The sequence below is a fragment of the Acinonyx jubatus genome, chromosome B1 (assembly GCF_027475565.1).
Source record: "Acinonyx jubatus isolate Ajub_Pintada_27869175 chromosome B1, VMU_Ajub_asm_v1.0, whole genome shotgun sequence".
NCBI classification, from domain to species: domain Eukaryota; kingdom Metazoa; phylum Chordata; class Mammalia; order Carnivora; family Felidae; genus Acinonyx; species Acinonyx jubatus.
Window position 1 is genome coordinate 18,030,927 of NC_069382.1, and position 14,124 is coordinate 18,045,050.

Consider the following 14,124-nt stretch of genomic DNA (forward strand, 5'->3'; position numbering starts at 1 on the left):
TGAGAAAGGTGTCAAATTTTTGCTTGCTTGATAGGTGAGAAATGGTATCTTTATATATTGTCAGTTTACATTTTATTTTCACATGCTAAAAAGCCATTTTCATTTCTTTTTCTATGAACCATTTGTTTAAGCCTTTACTCAAAAACATTTTTTTTAAGTGCTTATTTTTGAGAGAGAGAGAGACAGAGCATGAGTGGGGGCAGAGAGTGAGGGAGACACAGAATCCAAAGCAGGCTCCAGGCTCTGAGCTGTCAGCATAGAGCCTTATGCGGGGATCAAACCCACAAACATGAGATCACCTGAGCTGAAGTCTGAGGCTTACCCGACTGAGTTACGCAGGCACCCCACCCTTTACTTTTTTTAAACCAGGCTTTTGGGGGCTTTTTCCTTAATTTTAAGAGATATTTATACATTGAAAAGATTGATCCCTTGTTACTACACAAACTGCAAATATTTCTCTCTACTTTGAGATTCTTCAACCTTCTTGTGGTTTCCCTTGTTTTGCTTCCCTGATGTCCTAGACCACTCAACTGAAAAGACTTATCAGTCTCAAAATGAACACAAGTTTACAATTCAGCAGCCACTCCTGGCTTTATCTTACCTGACTTCTCAGCAGCAGTTACAGATGACCATGACCCTCCTCTCAGAACGTTTCCTTTTGCAATCAAGATCTTAGATCTGACATCCCTCTACTTTCCTGGTCTGCTTCTCAGCATCCTTTTTTTAACCTTACATCCTCTTGAGATTCTAAGTTTTGGGGTGCTTCGAGGGTCAATTCTAGTCCCTTATTCTAGTTCCAGTGACTCCCTAGATAATCACATTTCCAAAAATTTAAGTACCTCTCTCCAATTTAATCTTCTACCTACACAGAACACTTCCAACTCATTGGCAATTAAATGCCTAATAAGCACCCCACATTAGCATATCTAAAGCACTATCCAGGATTTCAAACAATACCTTCCTTTCCCCAGCTCACTTTAAAACTGATTCATTTAGAAGCATAATTTAAACCGCCATCATCTCAACTACTTTGTATTCAGCCCTGCCCCCACCCCCCATCCCCAACTCCTCACCTCAACCAGAATACTTTTTTAACCTAAATCAAGGTTTCTGACAACTTCCCTTTGCACTTAGGCTAAAATCCAAATGGCTAAGCAAGTTCTAGATGGTTTCCCTGCCTACATATAATCTCACCTTTATCTTCCCCCAGCCATTGTCCATTCCAGTTATGATAAATTCATCTGTGCCCTTTCTGCTTCCTCACTTGGCAATGCTTTTCTGTCATATTTTTATACTTCTAGTTCTTTCTTCCCTTCAGTTCTCAGCTCAAATATCATTTCAGAGAGGCCCTTTTAGAACTACGCAATTGGAAATACCCTCCCACTATTTATATCCTTTTGTTTTCTTTGTTATCTAATTTTATGCATGAACAAATATATTTGTTGTTCACTCTCCATCCACAAGAAATTACAATTCCTTAGAGGCCCTATATCTGCACCTGACTTACTAGATGCTCAATAAATATTTTGAAGAAATGTTTAAAATCAAACCAGCACAAAGTTAAAGGGAAACCAGAGAAAGAGAGAATAGAGATTAAATATTTTTACAGGAAAAAAAGAAAGGAAAGTTGGAGAATACTTTGTTTTCCTAGAATGTTGACTATGTGCTAAACTGTTACCAACATTTATCTCATTTTTCCTAATTTCATCTTTCCCCTTTGCCCTCGCTTTCTTATTTATTCTTTTATAAGGTTACATTTCGTATATACACTAAAACTTTCACAATATTAAGATCAAGTCTAGATATTTAAAGAAAACCATAAGGAAGGAAATGGTCTTCAGGAAAAAAATCTCACCTTTCTTTGTAATCCTGAGTATTTCCCTTCAGGGAAAATGCCAGAATAGTGGTGACTGAAGGGCTTTTATCTGTTCAGCTGCTCCCAGGACCTCACCTCTCACCATCATGTAGGAAACCTGTGAAGTTTCAAATTCTATCCATATAATAAATCTAGGATAGTGGTTATCAAACTTCAGTGAGCATTAGAATCATAGGAGTTTATTAAACCAGATTTGTGGGCTCCACCCCCAGTCTGATTTGATAGATCTGGGTGGAGTCTTAATTCATATTTTAATGTGCCAGTGACCTTGGTCAGGAGGTTTAATCTCTTTGGGTGGGTCAGTATTTTGTTCTGTCTCCAAGGTCTGAAATGGTGATACTACATTAGTAGCCTCATTATTATTTTTTTAATTAGTGATATAGGTATATAGATATAGATACTTTCCACAGGAAGAAATCCTCCTAGAAGCCATTACCCTAGAATCTCATTGTGTTTATGCCTTAGCCATACCATTTCATCTTAAATCATTAAGTATTTTCACTAAAGAATAATACCAGAGTTCGTTGTTAGTTTTCAGGATATTTACTAAAGAAGGTGATCATGGCATTAGTTGTGGATAGAAAAGTCAAGAGTAGAAATAACAGCTTGAGGAACGTGTCACAGGTAGGAAGTCAGGGGACAATCCAATAGTTCATAGTTGGTCTCAGTGGAGAGGAAATCTGCACGACTTCCCAAGTTTACAGTTCTACCTCTGGAAGATGTTCACTGCATCAGTCAATTCCCTGCTAACCATACTAGAGTGATTTATTTATTTTTTAAAATGCTGACAGGACAATGAGAAATTCTACTACTTGCTATCTGATTTTCCAAAATCTGGCTCCACCCTTTGGAATTTTAAGTACATCTTTTTCCTTATCTCAACACTCCCATCCACTCCCTCTTCTAAATCCACATTCCCCAGGTAGACCCTACTCATTTTTGTGTGCCTCTCCCCTTCTCAACCAGAACAATCTCCTTCTCTATTCAATATTTTTCTTACCCCCTCCTCCTTTCTAAGCTTTGATGCAGCCAACTTCTGTGAAGATTTAATCAATTACTCTGTCATTTATTCTCATCATCCCAAGCTTCATAATTCATAAGATTTTATTCTTACAGGAAACCTTCACAATCTTTGTCTCGAAAGGTAAAACATCAAGCAAAATTCTCATGTCTTGTAGTCTCTTAAAACCTATTTTAGGTTTTAAGTAATTAGTAAATTATCAATCCTAGAAGATTACACATTTTAACTTAATACTAGTCATTGTGTTATATAGTGTGCTAAAGAATTTTTTATAGTGTGCTAAGGAAAGTTTATATATCCCACAGTCCTGTGAGGCAGGTGGTATCAGAATACATTTTACAGCTGATAAAGCTGATGATTTAGAGGTTAAGTAATTGACCCAAAGCAGTAACAGAAATTACAGATCTAGGGTTTGAGTCACAGCCTGTCTGATGGCAAATTTCATGATACTTCATTACCTCTATTAAGCATTAATCAAGTACCTTGCCAGTTTAAAAGAGAAAATGCCTCAAGTTTGCATTACAATTTACCACAAGATTCTTCTATAGGCCTGCAGTAACAACATTATAGAGAGCACAGATCATTTTAAAGTGGTAAATTTTTACGTAGGAATGCTCTTGATTAAAAAATAAAAGGTTCCTGGGATTGCCTGGGTGGCTCAGTTAAGTGTCCCACTTTGGCTCAGGTCATGATCTCACAGCTCAAGGTTGGAGCCCCGCATGGAGCTCTGTGCTGACATCTCAGAGTCTGGAGCCTGCTCCAGATTCTGTGTCTCCTTCTCTCTCTGCCCCTCCCCAACTTGCACTCCATCTCTCTCTCAAAAACAAAATAAAAACATTAAAAGAAAAAAGTTCCTGAAGAAATTTTTTTTTTACTCTCTCTCTCTCCATTGTTAGAGAACAAAATGATCAAGTCATGGTCCTCACAGCTCATTTCATGAGCGATCCTATCACATGCGTCAGCCACTGGTCCCCTCACCTCAGGCCCCAAGTATCACACTCTCAGCTTCTGGGGACGGTGAAGATGCCTGCTGCCAATCAGGATGCTATTTGTTACTCCTGGGCTCATTTCTGCTACAGTAGACCCACTTTGCCCCATTTCAGAAAGGAGCGGGGATGTGGCTTAAGATCAGCCACCTTGTTATTCTTCAGGAAGGACGAGCTACTCTCCGGCTTCTCTTCCAAGGCTGTTCTATCAGAAGCAGGGGCTTAACTTTCATTGGCCTGCTCCCCACAACTCCCAAGAGGTTCAGAAGTCTATGCTCAACTGTTTCTTTATTATTTAGGAATAAACAATCGCTTCTCGGCCTTTTGGCTAAGATCAAGTGTAGTAATAAACATTCATGGCAGACTCCTGTGGTAGTACAGTTGCCTTTCTGTTGTAGATCAATGGTGATCTAAACCCAACCCATCAGTTTTTTACTCTTGGAAAGGAAGATAATCCTCCTAGATAAGATTAAGAGGTCACCTTTACCTCACCTAGTCCAACACAGGACAAGCAAGCCCTCTCTGTTTTGACAATAGAGTATCTTCAACAAAACAAATGGGCTGGCTACAGTTGGGGTCGGTTAAGATTCTGAGCAAATGAAAGTCAGATTTTTGCCAGAGGCCACACATTAAGAAGACTGTCATATCTAACTGATGAAGTTAGACTAAAGTGGATTTTGATTCCAGCTCTGCCATTTAACTGCCATGGGCTTCAGCAAGCCCCTGACTACTGAATATTATCTGCAAAATAAGAACCATTATAACCATCTTTTGTGTACACGTGAGCATATGAGAGGCTGTATGAAATGCAAGAACAAGGTGGTAACAAGAAATTTCTCTCTGTAGGAGTATCCTTCCCTTCTTCCGCACATCCACAGTTGTGCTCCATGGGCAGAGTCAAGGCATCGCCTTCCTGAAGAAGGGAGTGTGTAACTGGTAGTGGTAGAGGAGATACAGAGTGGTTACAGGGAAATGAGAAAGAGCATTTTTATGCCCCTTTAATTTCTTTCAATACACATTAGATTGGTAACTAATTTATATCGAGGCACACATATTCAGCCTTTAGAAACGTAATTGTATTAATTTTTAACTTTTATTTAATTTGTTAATTTTATTAATTTTTTATTACTGAGATGCTTATTCTAGAACTTGAAGACCTCTTGTCTCTATCATGTCCCTACTCAGGAAGGAAATATTTTTTCAATAACATCTCCATCATCAAGATATTAAGACCTACTTGCTCACTATCACTAGAAGATATGCATCTTTGAGCCTTCACATGGAATGGGGACTCAAAAAGCCTGTTCAATACGTTAAAGTCATACCTAAGACATCTTTCAGGACCAGGAAGTATACTTGTTAAAAAACTGGCATCAGGGTGCTTGAGTGGCTCAGTCGGTTAAGCGGCTGACTTCAGCTCAGGTCATGATCTCGAGGTGGTCCGTGACTTCGAGCCCCGGGTCGGGCTCTGTGCTGACAGCTCAGAGCCTGGAGCCTGTTTCAGATTCTGGGTCTCCCTTTCTCTCTGACCCTCCCCTGTTCAAGCTCTGTCTCTCCCTGTCTCAAAAATAAATAAAACATTAAAAAAGAAAAAAAAAAAAAGACTGTCATCAACTGCTATAAAGGATCGCCCAAACTATTGGCTTTGAGAAAAAGGCAACTTTATAAATAGCCGTGCCCAGAGCCTGGTTCCAATGTGAACGTAATCAGCTCCAGCAGCTGTCTTGAGTCAGATATTCTATAGGACAAAAGCTATACATGTCAGAGAAACAAAAAATAGGAGTCTAGGTCCCTGAACCCTTTGTTCCTTCCAGATGTTAAATGAGTAAAAGAAGTTCTACTTTATTTAACCTGCCATTATTTTGTTTTTTTACTGTTACTCATGACTGAAGCTAACTCCAATACATTGATTGTCCCAAAGTTAAGGTCTGGAAGCCCCAACATAAAGGGCTTGATATGGGATTTAGAGTGATCATCCTGCTTGTTTTTGTTTTTGTCTTCTTTTTGGGGAAGTGCTGGGGGATGGGAGTTGAAGCTAGGAAGGAAAGACCTCTGTGGAATAACTACAAGAAATTATACATGAACTGGGAATGAAATCTGTCTTTTATGCCCAGCATTTCAGAGACCCAGATGAAGAATTATTTTCTTCTGCTTTGAAAGACTGTATCCTACAGTCAGGTCCAGGGGTATAACATTAGTATGTGTCCTCGCTAGGGACAGAAGCTAGGAAGGAGCTTAGGCAATGAAAGAGCGGACCTAGACTGGCTGACTCCATTTTGTTCTGTGTCCTCCATCTTGAGTGACTATGTCCCCAACATGGCCCCCTTTCCGGGAAAACCACAGGAAGAAATTCCCGTTCAACCTTCCCATTCAAACCACGCCCAGCAACCTGCGCAACGGGACTCTGACCCTTCCCCAGCCAATCGGCTAAGGCAACGACCATTACCCCACCAACTGCCCCTAGATCCCTATAAAACCTTTGTGCTTTTGAAACTCGCTCCCCCCCCCCCCCCCCCCAGCATCTCACCGCTGCGTCTGTGCAGGTAGGGGATTGAGCTCGAGCTATCGCGAATCTAGCTCGGATCTAGCTCGAATAAAGGCTCTTTGTTTTTGCAACGGACTCGGGTGGTCTTTGGGGATCACGAATTCTGGGCATAACAGCAAGAAGAAGTGGTAAAGAATGCAGATTATCTGTGCTTTCTAAACTACTTGGCTTGGGGGACCTGAATGGCCCAGTCAGTTAGGCATCTGACTATTGATTTTGGCTCAGGTCATGTTCTCACGGTTCATGAGATTGAGCTCTGCGTCAGGCTCTGTGCTGACAATGTGGAGACTGCTTGTGATTCTGTCTCCCTCTCTCTCTGTCTTTGTCTCTCTCTCATAAATAAATAAATAAATAAATAAATAAATAAATAAATAAACATTAAAAAAAATAAACTACTTGCATTTAAGAACAAAAAAGGACTGTAATATATTGGTAAGCTGCAAATCCAAACAATCCTCTCAAAACTGGCAGTACCTAGAAAGAGAGGGTAGTAAAAATACCACTATTTATATTTAGGCTCTGTGTGTCAGGAATAGTTCCATTTGATCTTCGTCCTATTTGGATAAGCCTTGGTCTTTATTAATTGGTTCAAACTTGGAGAAGTAGTAAAATGATAGAACTACAGAGAATCCAGGCCTATGTTCTTGTTAGGATAGCTCAATTTTACCATTGCTGAACCTCACCTGAAAATCCTTATCCATTCTAACTATCTTTGTGGTAAAGTCAAGACTGAAAGTGAACTTGGGAAAGTTAATAATCTTAAAATGGTGTCTGTGAACAAAGATGGAGTTACAAAGAGGTTTAGGCAATGCCAGGAAGTTATTTTTCCTAAGTACCTTCCCTCATTAGACTCCCTCACTAAGTCTTGCTTGAAATAAGATATAGAATGGATGGTGTGGTAGGCAGAACTCTGAAAAGGCTCCTAAAATCCTACCCCCCCCCCCGCCCATACATTCTCCTAGTTTTTCAAACACTAATCTGGATGCTGATGTGAAGGGATTTTGCACATATAATTGAGGTCCCAAATCAGCAGACCTTAGAAGTTTACCCTAAAGGGGCCTGAGTTAATCAAGAGAGCCCTTAAACAGGGATGGGCTCTTTGTGGGGAGAAAGATTCTACACGAGGGATGGGTGGCTTAGGAGATGGATAGGGCATATATGGCATGGATCTAGGAATGGCTTCTAGGAACTGAGAGCCATCCTTCACTTGATGAGAAAATGGGGTCCTCAGTCATACAACAGAAAGTAACCAAATTCTGCCCACAATCTAAATGCATTTGGAAGAAGATCTCAAACTTCAGGTGAGAGCACGTCCCTGCCAACACCTTAATTCTAGCCTCATGAGATCCTGAGCAGAGAACCCGGACATGACATGCTAGATTTCTGACCTACAGAATTGTAAGCCCATAAATAGGTGTTTTCAAGCTGCTAAATTTGGGGCAATTTGCTACACAGCAGTGTGAGACTAATATAGACACCAGTGCACTGCTACTTGGTGCCTGGGAGGAGAAATAGGGTTAGAAATGAACTTTTCAGGCAATTTCTACATCTTAAGTTGGATATGGAGGACACATCAAGAATTCTGCTTTAACAAGGTTTTGTTAGACTGTTAGCAGTTAACTGTGAAATTCCAATCACAACCTACAGTAGAGTCACTAAATTTGGATCCTAAGTAGAGATCTAAATATATACAAAGAATTGTAATATTTAAGAACTTGAGGTTCTAACTTCCATGCTGGTTGAAGTTAGTGGCATGTCTCAATCTTATGATTAGTAACAAGTACATATTCTTAGCAATGATTTTCTACTTTAAGAAGTGAAATCCTTCAGGGTGCGCGGGTGGCTCAGTCGGTTGAGCATCTGACTTCAGCTCAGGCCATGATCTCACTGCTTGTGAGTTTGAGCCCCCTGCATCAGGCTCTGTGCTGACAGCTTGGAGCCTGGAGCCTGCTTCAGATTCTGTGTCTCCCTCTCTTTCTGCCCCTCCCCTGCTTGTGTGCATGCGCGTGCATGCTCTCTCTCTCTGTCTAATATAAATAAACATTAAAAAATTTTTTTAAAGTATATAAAAAAAGAAGTGAAATCCTTCAAAGGGAGCCTTACAAGGAATTATAACATACAGATAAAAGTTGAACTTATCCACCCATTTTTTTTAAATCCAACTATTAAATTATCTGCTTCCAGACACATGGAGCTGTTACACTGCAATGGTTTAAGAAAACAAACATTTCTCATGGTCATGGGTTAGCTTTCTAGCCTGCAGGTTGCTATCTATCAGTTTACTGAATCATGACCACAATTAAAAAATAATGACTGAGTACCTTCTCCATGGAAAAGTTAATTTGGGACTCACAGCTTATGAAACATTTTCATCAAACTCTTTCTTCCAGTGTGTCAGGAACAAGAGTTTGAAAAAAAAAATGACATAAGGAGAGTAGAGTCTAAAGCAAGAGACAACTTAAATAAGCTGCAACACGAAGGAGAGGTACAAAGGACTAAGAGATGAGGAACTTGGTTATCCAAGGAGGTCAGGAAATCGTTCCCCAAGGAAGCTGAAGCTGCGAAGGCAGGAAGTAGGGGAGGTGCAGGGAAAGCCAGGATGCCCTGTACCCCCTGAGGAATCTGTCATTCATCTATTAGACTCATTTTCAAGGCACTAGTTGTTGGGCAAACAGTTAAACAAATGTTTGAATTCTTCTTTAAAGTGATCGGTGTTTGAAGGGAAAGCTATTATCAAGTAGAGAACAAACACATTCTTTGTGTTTCTCTTTCCCCCTATCATCTAGATGTGCTTGGTCTCAATCTTTCAAAACCTTTTATTAGTCTTTCACATGGTGTTGTCTATGGCTCCACAAGGCCTTCATATATAACACAAGTTGGGGGTAGATTATGCCTCAAGGGCACTTAGGGTATTTGGTTTTATAAATACAAAATCTCCAAACTCAAGAAGTTCTACTTTTTAGTTTAGTCTTGTTATATAATTCTAGCAAACTTTACTACACAAAGAGCCTTATGTTTGGTCCCACTTGTAGAGTTTCTATTTCATGGAAACAGGCTATAGTTATCAATTTAATCTAGTCAGTATCTTTGACTACTTCAATGGTTTGACTTAAAACCTCCCTAAGCATGAAATTCTTGTGGGAAGTTAAGCTTATTAAGAATAGTGAACCTAGGGGCACTTGGGTGGCTCAGTTGGTGGAGCAAACATCCGACTTCGGCTCAGGTTGTGATCTAGCTGTTTGTGAGTTCAAGCCCCATGTTGGACTCTGTGCTGTCAGCACAGAGCCTGGAGCCTGCTTCAAATTCTGTGTCTCCCTCCCTCTCTGCCCTCCCCCACTTGCACTTTCCCCAAAATTAATAAATATAAAAAAATAAATAAAATAAAAATAATAAAAAAATAAAACTAGTGAACCTCAAGTTCTTAAATATTACAATTCTTTGTATATATTTAGATCCAAATTTAGTGACTCTCCTGTAGGTTGTGATTGGAATTACATGGCGACTACTCCAAGCCACATTCTCTTGCACAATTAATCTACACTGAGTAGATTTCCTATGTTCAATACAAAAATGCTAAAGTCTTTGGTTAAAAAGGTACAAACCCACTAGGAAATAATTAGTTTCTTGGTTAGATGAAGTTACATTGGGCCAAGAACTTCAGTTGGGTATGAGTGTAGAGGCTGCAGGTATCCAGGGGCCTTCGTCAGGGCCACCCAGGAACCAGAGATCATACCATGATTGATAAATCCCATCCTATGCATGTTTTTAGTTTATTTATTTTTTGCAGTTCCTTTGCAGCCTGCTTCAAATGGCAAAATAGCCAGATATGTACACCAAGACACTTGCTAAGATCTTGTCAGACACCCTGGTAGAACTCTAAAGTTTCCTACATTAGTGCCCTGGTAGCCCTTCCAGTTTTCTCTTCCTGAAGACGAAGATGTACCTCCCTGCTCTTCACATACACCTATCGCTTGACAGATTTTTACACAACTTTTTCCCTTGATTCTTTAAGCATCCTTTTCATTGAAATCTAGCTTGATCTTGATGGAATGATGTATTTTCTATATATATACAGGCATTTGTTATGTGACGTGTTTTCCTAAAAAAAACACAACCCATCACTCTGCAAATCATACACTAAGAGCACTTTTATAAGTGTTGGAGCAGGGCACTCAATCCCTATACAACTTGAACCAGATGTTTATAAAAATATTAACCATCCTTAAAAGAAAAAACTCATGGATGAACAGCCACAAAAAAATCTTAACAGCTTTTTCAAGGAGTAAAAATATCTGACAGGCTTGGGAAGGGTTGAGGCTGAGGAGGTAGGATGGCAAGGACAAAATGCACATAGAACCAAATAAACATCTGTAAGACAGTACCTGGTTGAACTGAGCCAGGAAGAATATAGGGTGAACTGTCATCATGGCAGTGGGTAGGTTATCTATCATATTGATGGCTTTTTCTGCATTTGTCTGTGTTAGTGTACTTAGCCTTCAACTGATTTTACTTGGAGTAAAACTTCAATGTGCTAGCAGAGTCTTATTGGAACCAATGTGACTTTCATGTTACAACTCTCTAATTTTGCATTACAGAGCATGTGGTTTCTAGCCCGACAGTTGATGTCTAGTTGTCTTGTCATTCCAAGGATGCCTGATAGCTAGTTTAATTTTGAATTTTACCTATCTTCAGTAATCATTCCATTGAGGCAGAACTTTACCAGCCTTGAGTACAGTTCAGGTCCTGGCTTTTGAGCAAACTGTTGTTTGAATTCTCGGGTAAAGGTGGAGCTAGAACCTGAAGATGTAAGTACAGCCTTGGACCCACTGAAGACTCCTCCTAGACTGGGTGTCCATTCTGATTCAGCAGACCCTAGGTATACCTACCTGCTCATTTCTCTCTTGCAAAGGATCTGCTCTCTTACCAGACTCTAAGGATATGCATAAAAGATTCAGGATTTCTTGGATCTCGTTCTGAAAAGAAAATATCAATTCACTCCTCTTAGAGGTTGCTAATAGAACTATGAAAATAGAAGTTATAGCAAACTTAGGAGTTACACAGTGAAAATTACTCCTAGTCAAAAAGGATCTTTTGGGGATCTCAAACCTTCATGGTTGACAGCTCAGGGATAGAAATGGAATTTAAGTGTTTATCACATTAAAGACCCAAAGTATTAAGATTAAGGATGAACCTCTAGGGTGTCTGGGTGGCTCAGTTGGATAAGCGTCTGACTTCAGCTCAGGTCATGATCTTACGACCTATGAGGGTGAGCCCCGCATCCAGCTCTGTGCTGACAGCTCAGAGCCTGGAGCCTGCCTTGGATTCTGTGTCTCCCTCTCTCTCTCTGCCCCTCTCATGCTCCATCTCTGTCTCTCAAAAATAATAAAATATTAAAAAAAATATTTAAAAAGAATGAATCTCTGGAATTTTGAAAGATAAGACGATCTTACCTTGAAGATTCCTGTTGCCTTCTCCATGGTAAACACTGTGAGACTCATGTGCCCAAGAGAGAAAAACAAATCTCACAAAGGAGCATCTGATCTATCACATAGAACCTCTTCAGTTTCTCTTGGTTAGGATCACATATTATTAGTCTAAAAGTTCATGTCGTGAGGACTTTGCTATCTCAGCCGTCATCTCAAGCTGCAAGTTACATCTCTCACCTCATAAATATCCTTGACCTTGAGGCAGGTTCAATGTGGGCTTTCCTTCCAATTTCTTAAGAGAACCTCATAGCAAGACTTGTAACCACCTTCAATTGCAGGTGGTTCAAGTAGCGTAAGGGGATGGAACAGCTCAGCTCTTCAGCAAGGTAGATAAGAGGCAGCTGTTGTCCTTTTCCATGAGGTAGAGAAAGATTAAGAATGGAAAAAACAATCACTCATTCCAACCTACTCTTTTGCAGGATCAGATTTGTCTTCACAATCAGCTCATGGTCACATTCTTTCATCTTCTTAGTCACTCATTCTTATTCCATTGAGAAGTTGTCTGGGGCTTTAAATCCCCTGCTCTAGACTTCTCTTAGATGCTATTCACCATCCATGTTCATACTGCAAACTCTTGTTTCTAACCCGGGGGTAGACAGATGGTTTTGATAAGAGGAAGAGTGAAAACATGACCGATTGGTCAGCCTTCAGCTGCCCTGGAACCCCATCTTTGCAGTGTAGTTTTATTAACGGTGTGGTTCTCAAACTTCATTGCATATCAGAATTATCTGGAGACCTGTAACCATTGTGATGCCTTCATCTGTGGCCTCCTAACTTTAGAATCCAAGTGTCAGAATCACCTGGAGGTCTTGTTAATGCACAGACTGCTGGGCCTCACTTCCAAAAACTCTGATTCAGTAGGACTGGGCTGGGCCCAGGAGTTGACATTTCCAACAAATTCTAGGTGATGCTGAGTCCAAATACTCTATTCCAATTAGGACACTAACAATTCAATCAGAACCACTAGGAAAAGGCCATGGACTTCAGGTGTCTAACTCATCAGATGATTCACATATGCAGCTAAGTTTGAGGACTACAACTCTAAGGCTGGCAGGATTTAAAGGAGGCATGAAGGTACCCCTAGAAGGAAGCTATGTAAAACCTAAATCCTAGCCCAGCCGGTGATCACAAAATGGGTTTTGTGTCCCCAGTTGCCCTGACAGCAAAGACTTCAGTCTTTAGGGAGTGCATTACCCCTAAAAGTCTTTCTTTAGCTTTCCTTAGTTTTTTCAGTCATCACAGCAATGTTGCCTTCCTCTGCCCCCAACCATGTCAAAGCTCTTTAGAGGCATTTAGCTCAGTTCTTACACGTGCAGTAATTTTCCTTAATGACACTTATGCAGTGCCTGGTAAATGACATGAATTCCTACAGTTCATGAGTGCCGATGGCTAGGACCCACATTCTTTCAAGTTCTCTCCAACTATTGGCACCCTAGCCTCACAGACAATTTTCAGGATGGGCATCAAAGGCCAAGAAAGGCCTAGGGTAATGAAGGCATTACCAATTTTGTTTCTTAAGAGATTCTATTAGCTCTTTTCTATGTCCTAGTACAGCATAGGGAATAGAGTCAATTCGGCAATAACTTTGTACGGTGACAGATAAATAAAAAGCTGTGCCATAAACTTATACACCCCAAAATAAGTGCTCTCATCTGACCCTAATCTGGGCCTGCAAACAATACATAAGCTTGTGAGAAGCGCCCCCTGGCAGTGTCTGGAGCCAGTTACCATTAGGTAGATGGGAGAAGGGGAGACTCAGCCCCATCCACCTTCAGCTGGACTTGACTGGATCTTTGCACATTCAGCAAACCTGTTTTTGGTTGCAGTTGTAAGTACCTTGCGTTTAATATTTGTGGCTGATTCGATCACGTGGAAATGGCAGTCTTGCTCTGTGGGCACTAGCATGGACTCTGAAGTCAGGCCACCTCTGTGCATCTAGGGGAAGACTCATAGCCACAGTTTGGTTTCTTATCTGTAAATGGTGCTAGAATACCCATACCATAGGGCTGCTGGAGTATTAAATCAGTAAATACAGTAAGGTTTTGAGAATGGTGCCTGGCACAGAGCCAGAACACTCTACTTGTGTTAGCCAGCCTCGTGGTGTTTTTCCCCATAAAAATACTGGTTTATGATTAGAGATTAAGAGCCTTATGAATAAACGTTAAGATTTTCCTAAGAGAAAAGTAAATAAAAGGATGGGGATCAACATG

General features: G+C 40.4%; 1 protein-coding gene across 2 annotated transcripts in view; it reads right to left on the reverse strand.

Moving 5' to 3' along the window:
• The window catches only part of TRIML2 (tripartite motif family like 2), a 31,433-nt gene extending 17,483 nt beyond the window's left edge, over positions 1 to 13,950 (reverse strand). The window contains exons 1-2 of one of the 2 annotated variants that reach the window (XM_053216331.1): positions 12,092 to 13,950; positions 11,315 to 11,401 (exon numbers count right to left, since the gene is read on the reverse strand). In XM_053216331.1, coding sequence (XP_053072306.1) covers positions 11,315 to 11,322 — 8 coding nt within the window. In that variant the 5' untranslated portion in view covers positions 11,323 to 11,401; positions 12,092 to 13,950. The remainder of the gene's footprint in view (positions 1 to 11,314; positions 11,402 to 12,091) is intronic. The other variant, XM_027077486.2, reaches the window with a different exon arrangement.
• Between the last annotated feature and the right edge of the window lie 174 nt (positions 13,951 to 14,124).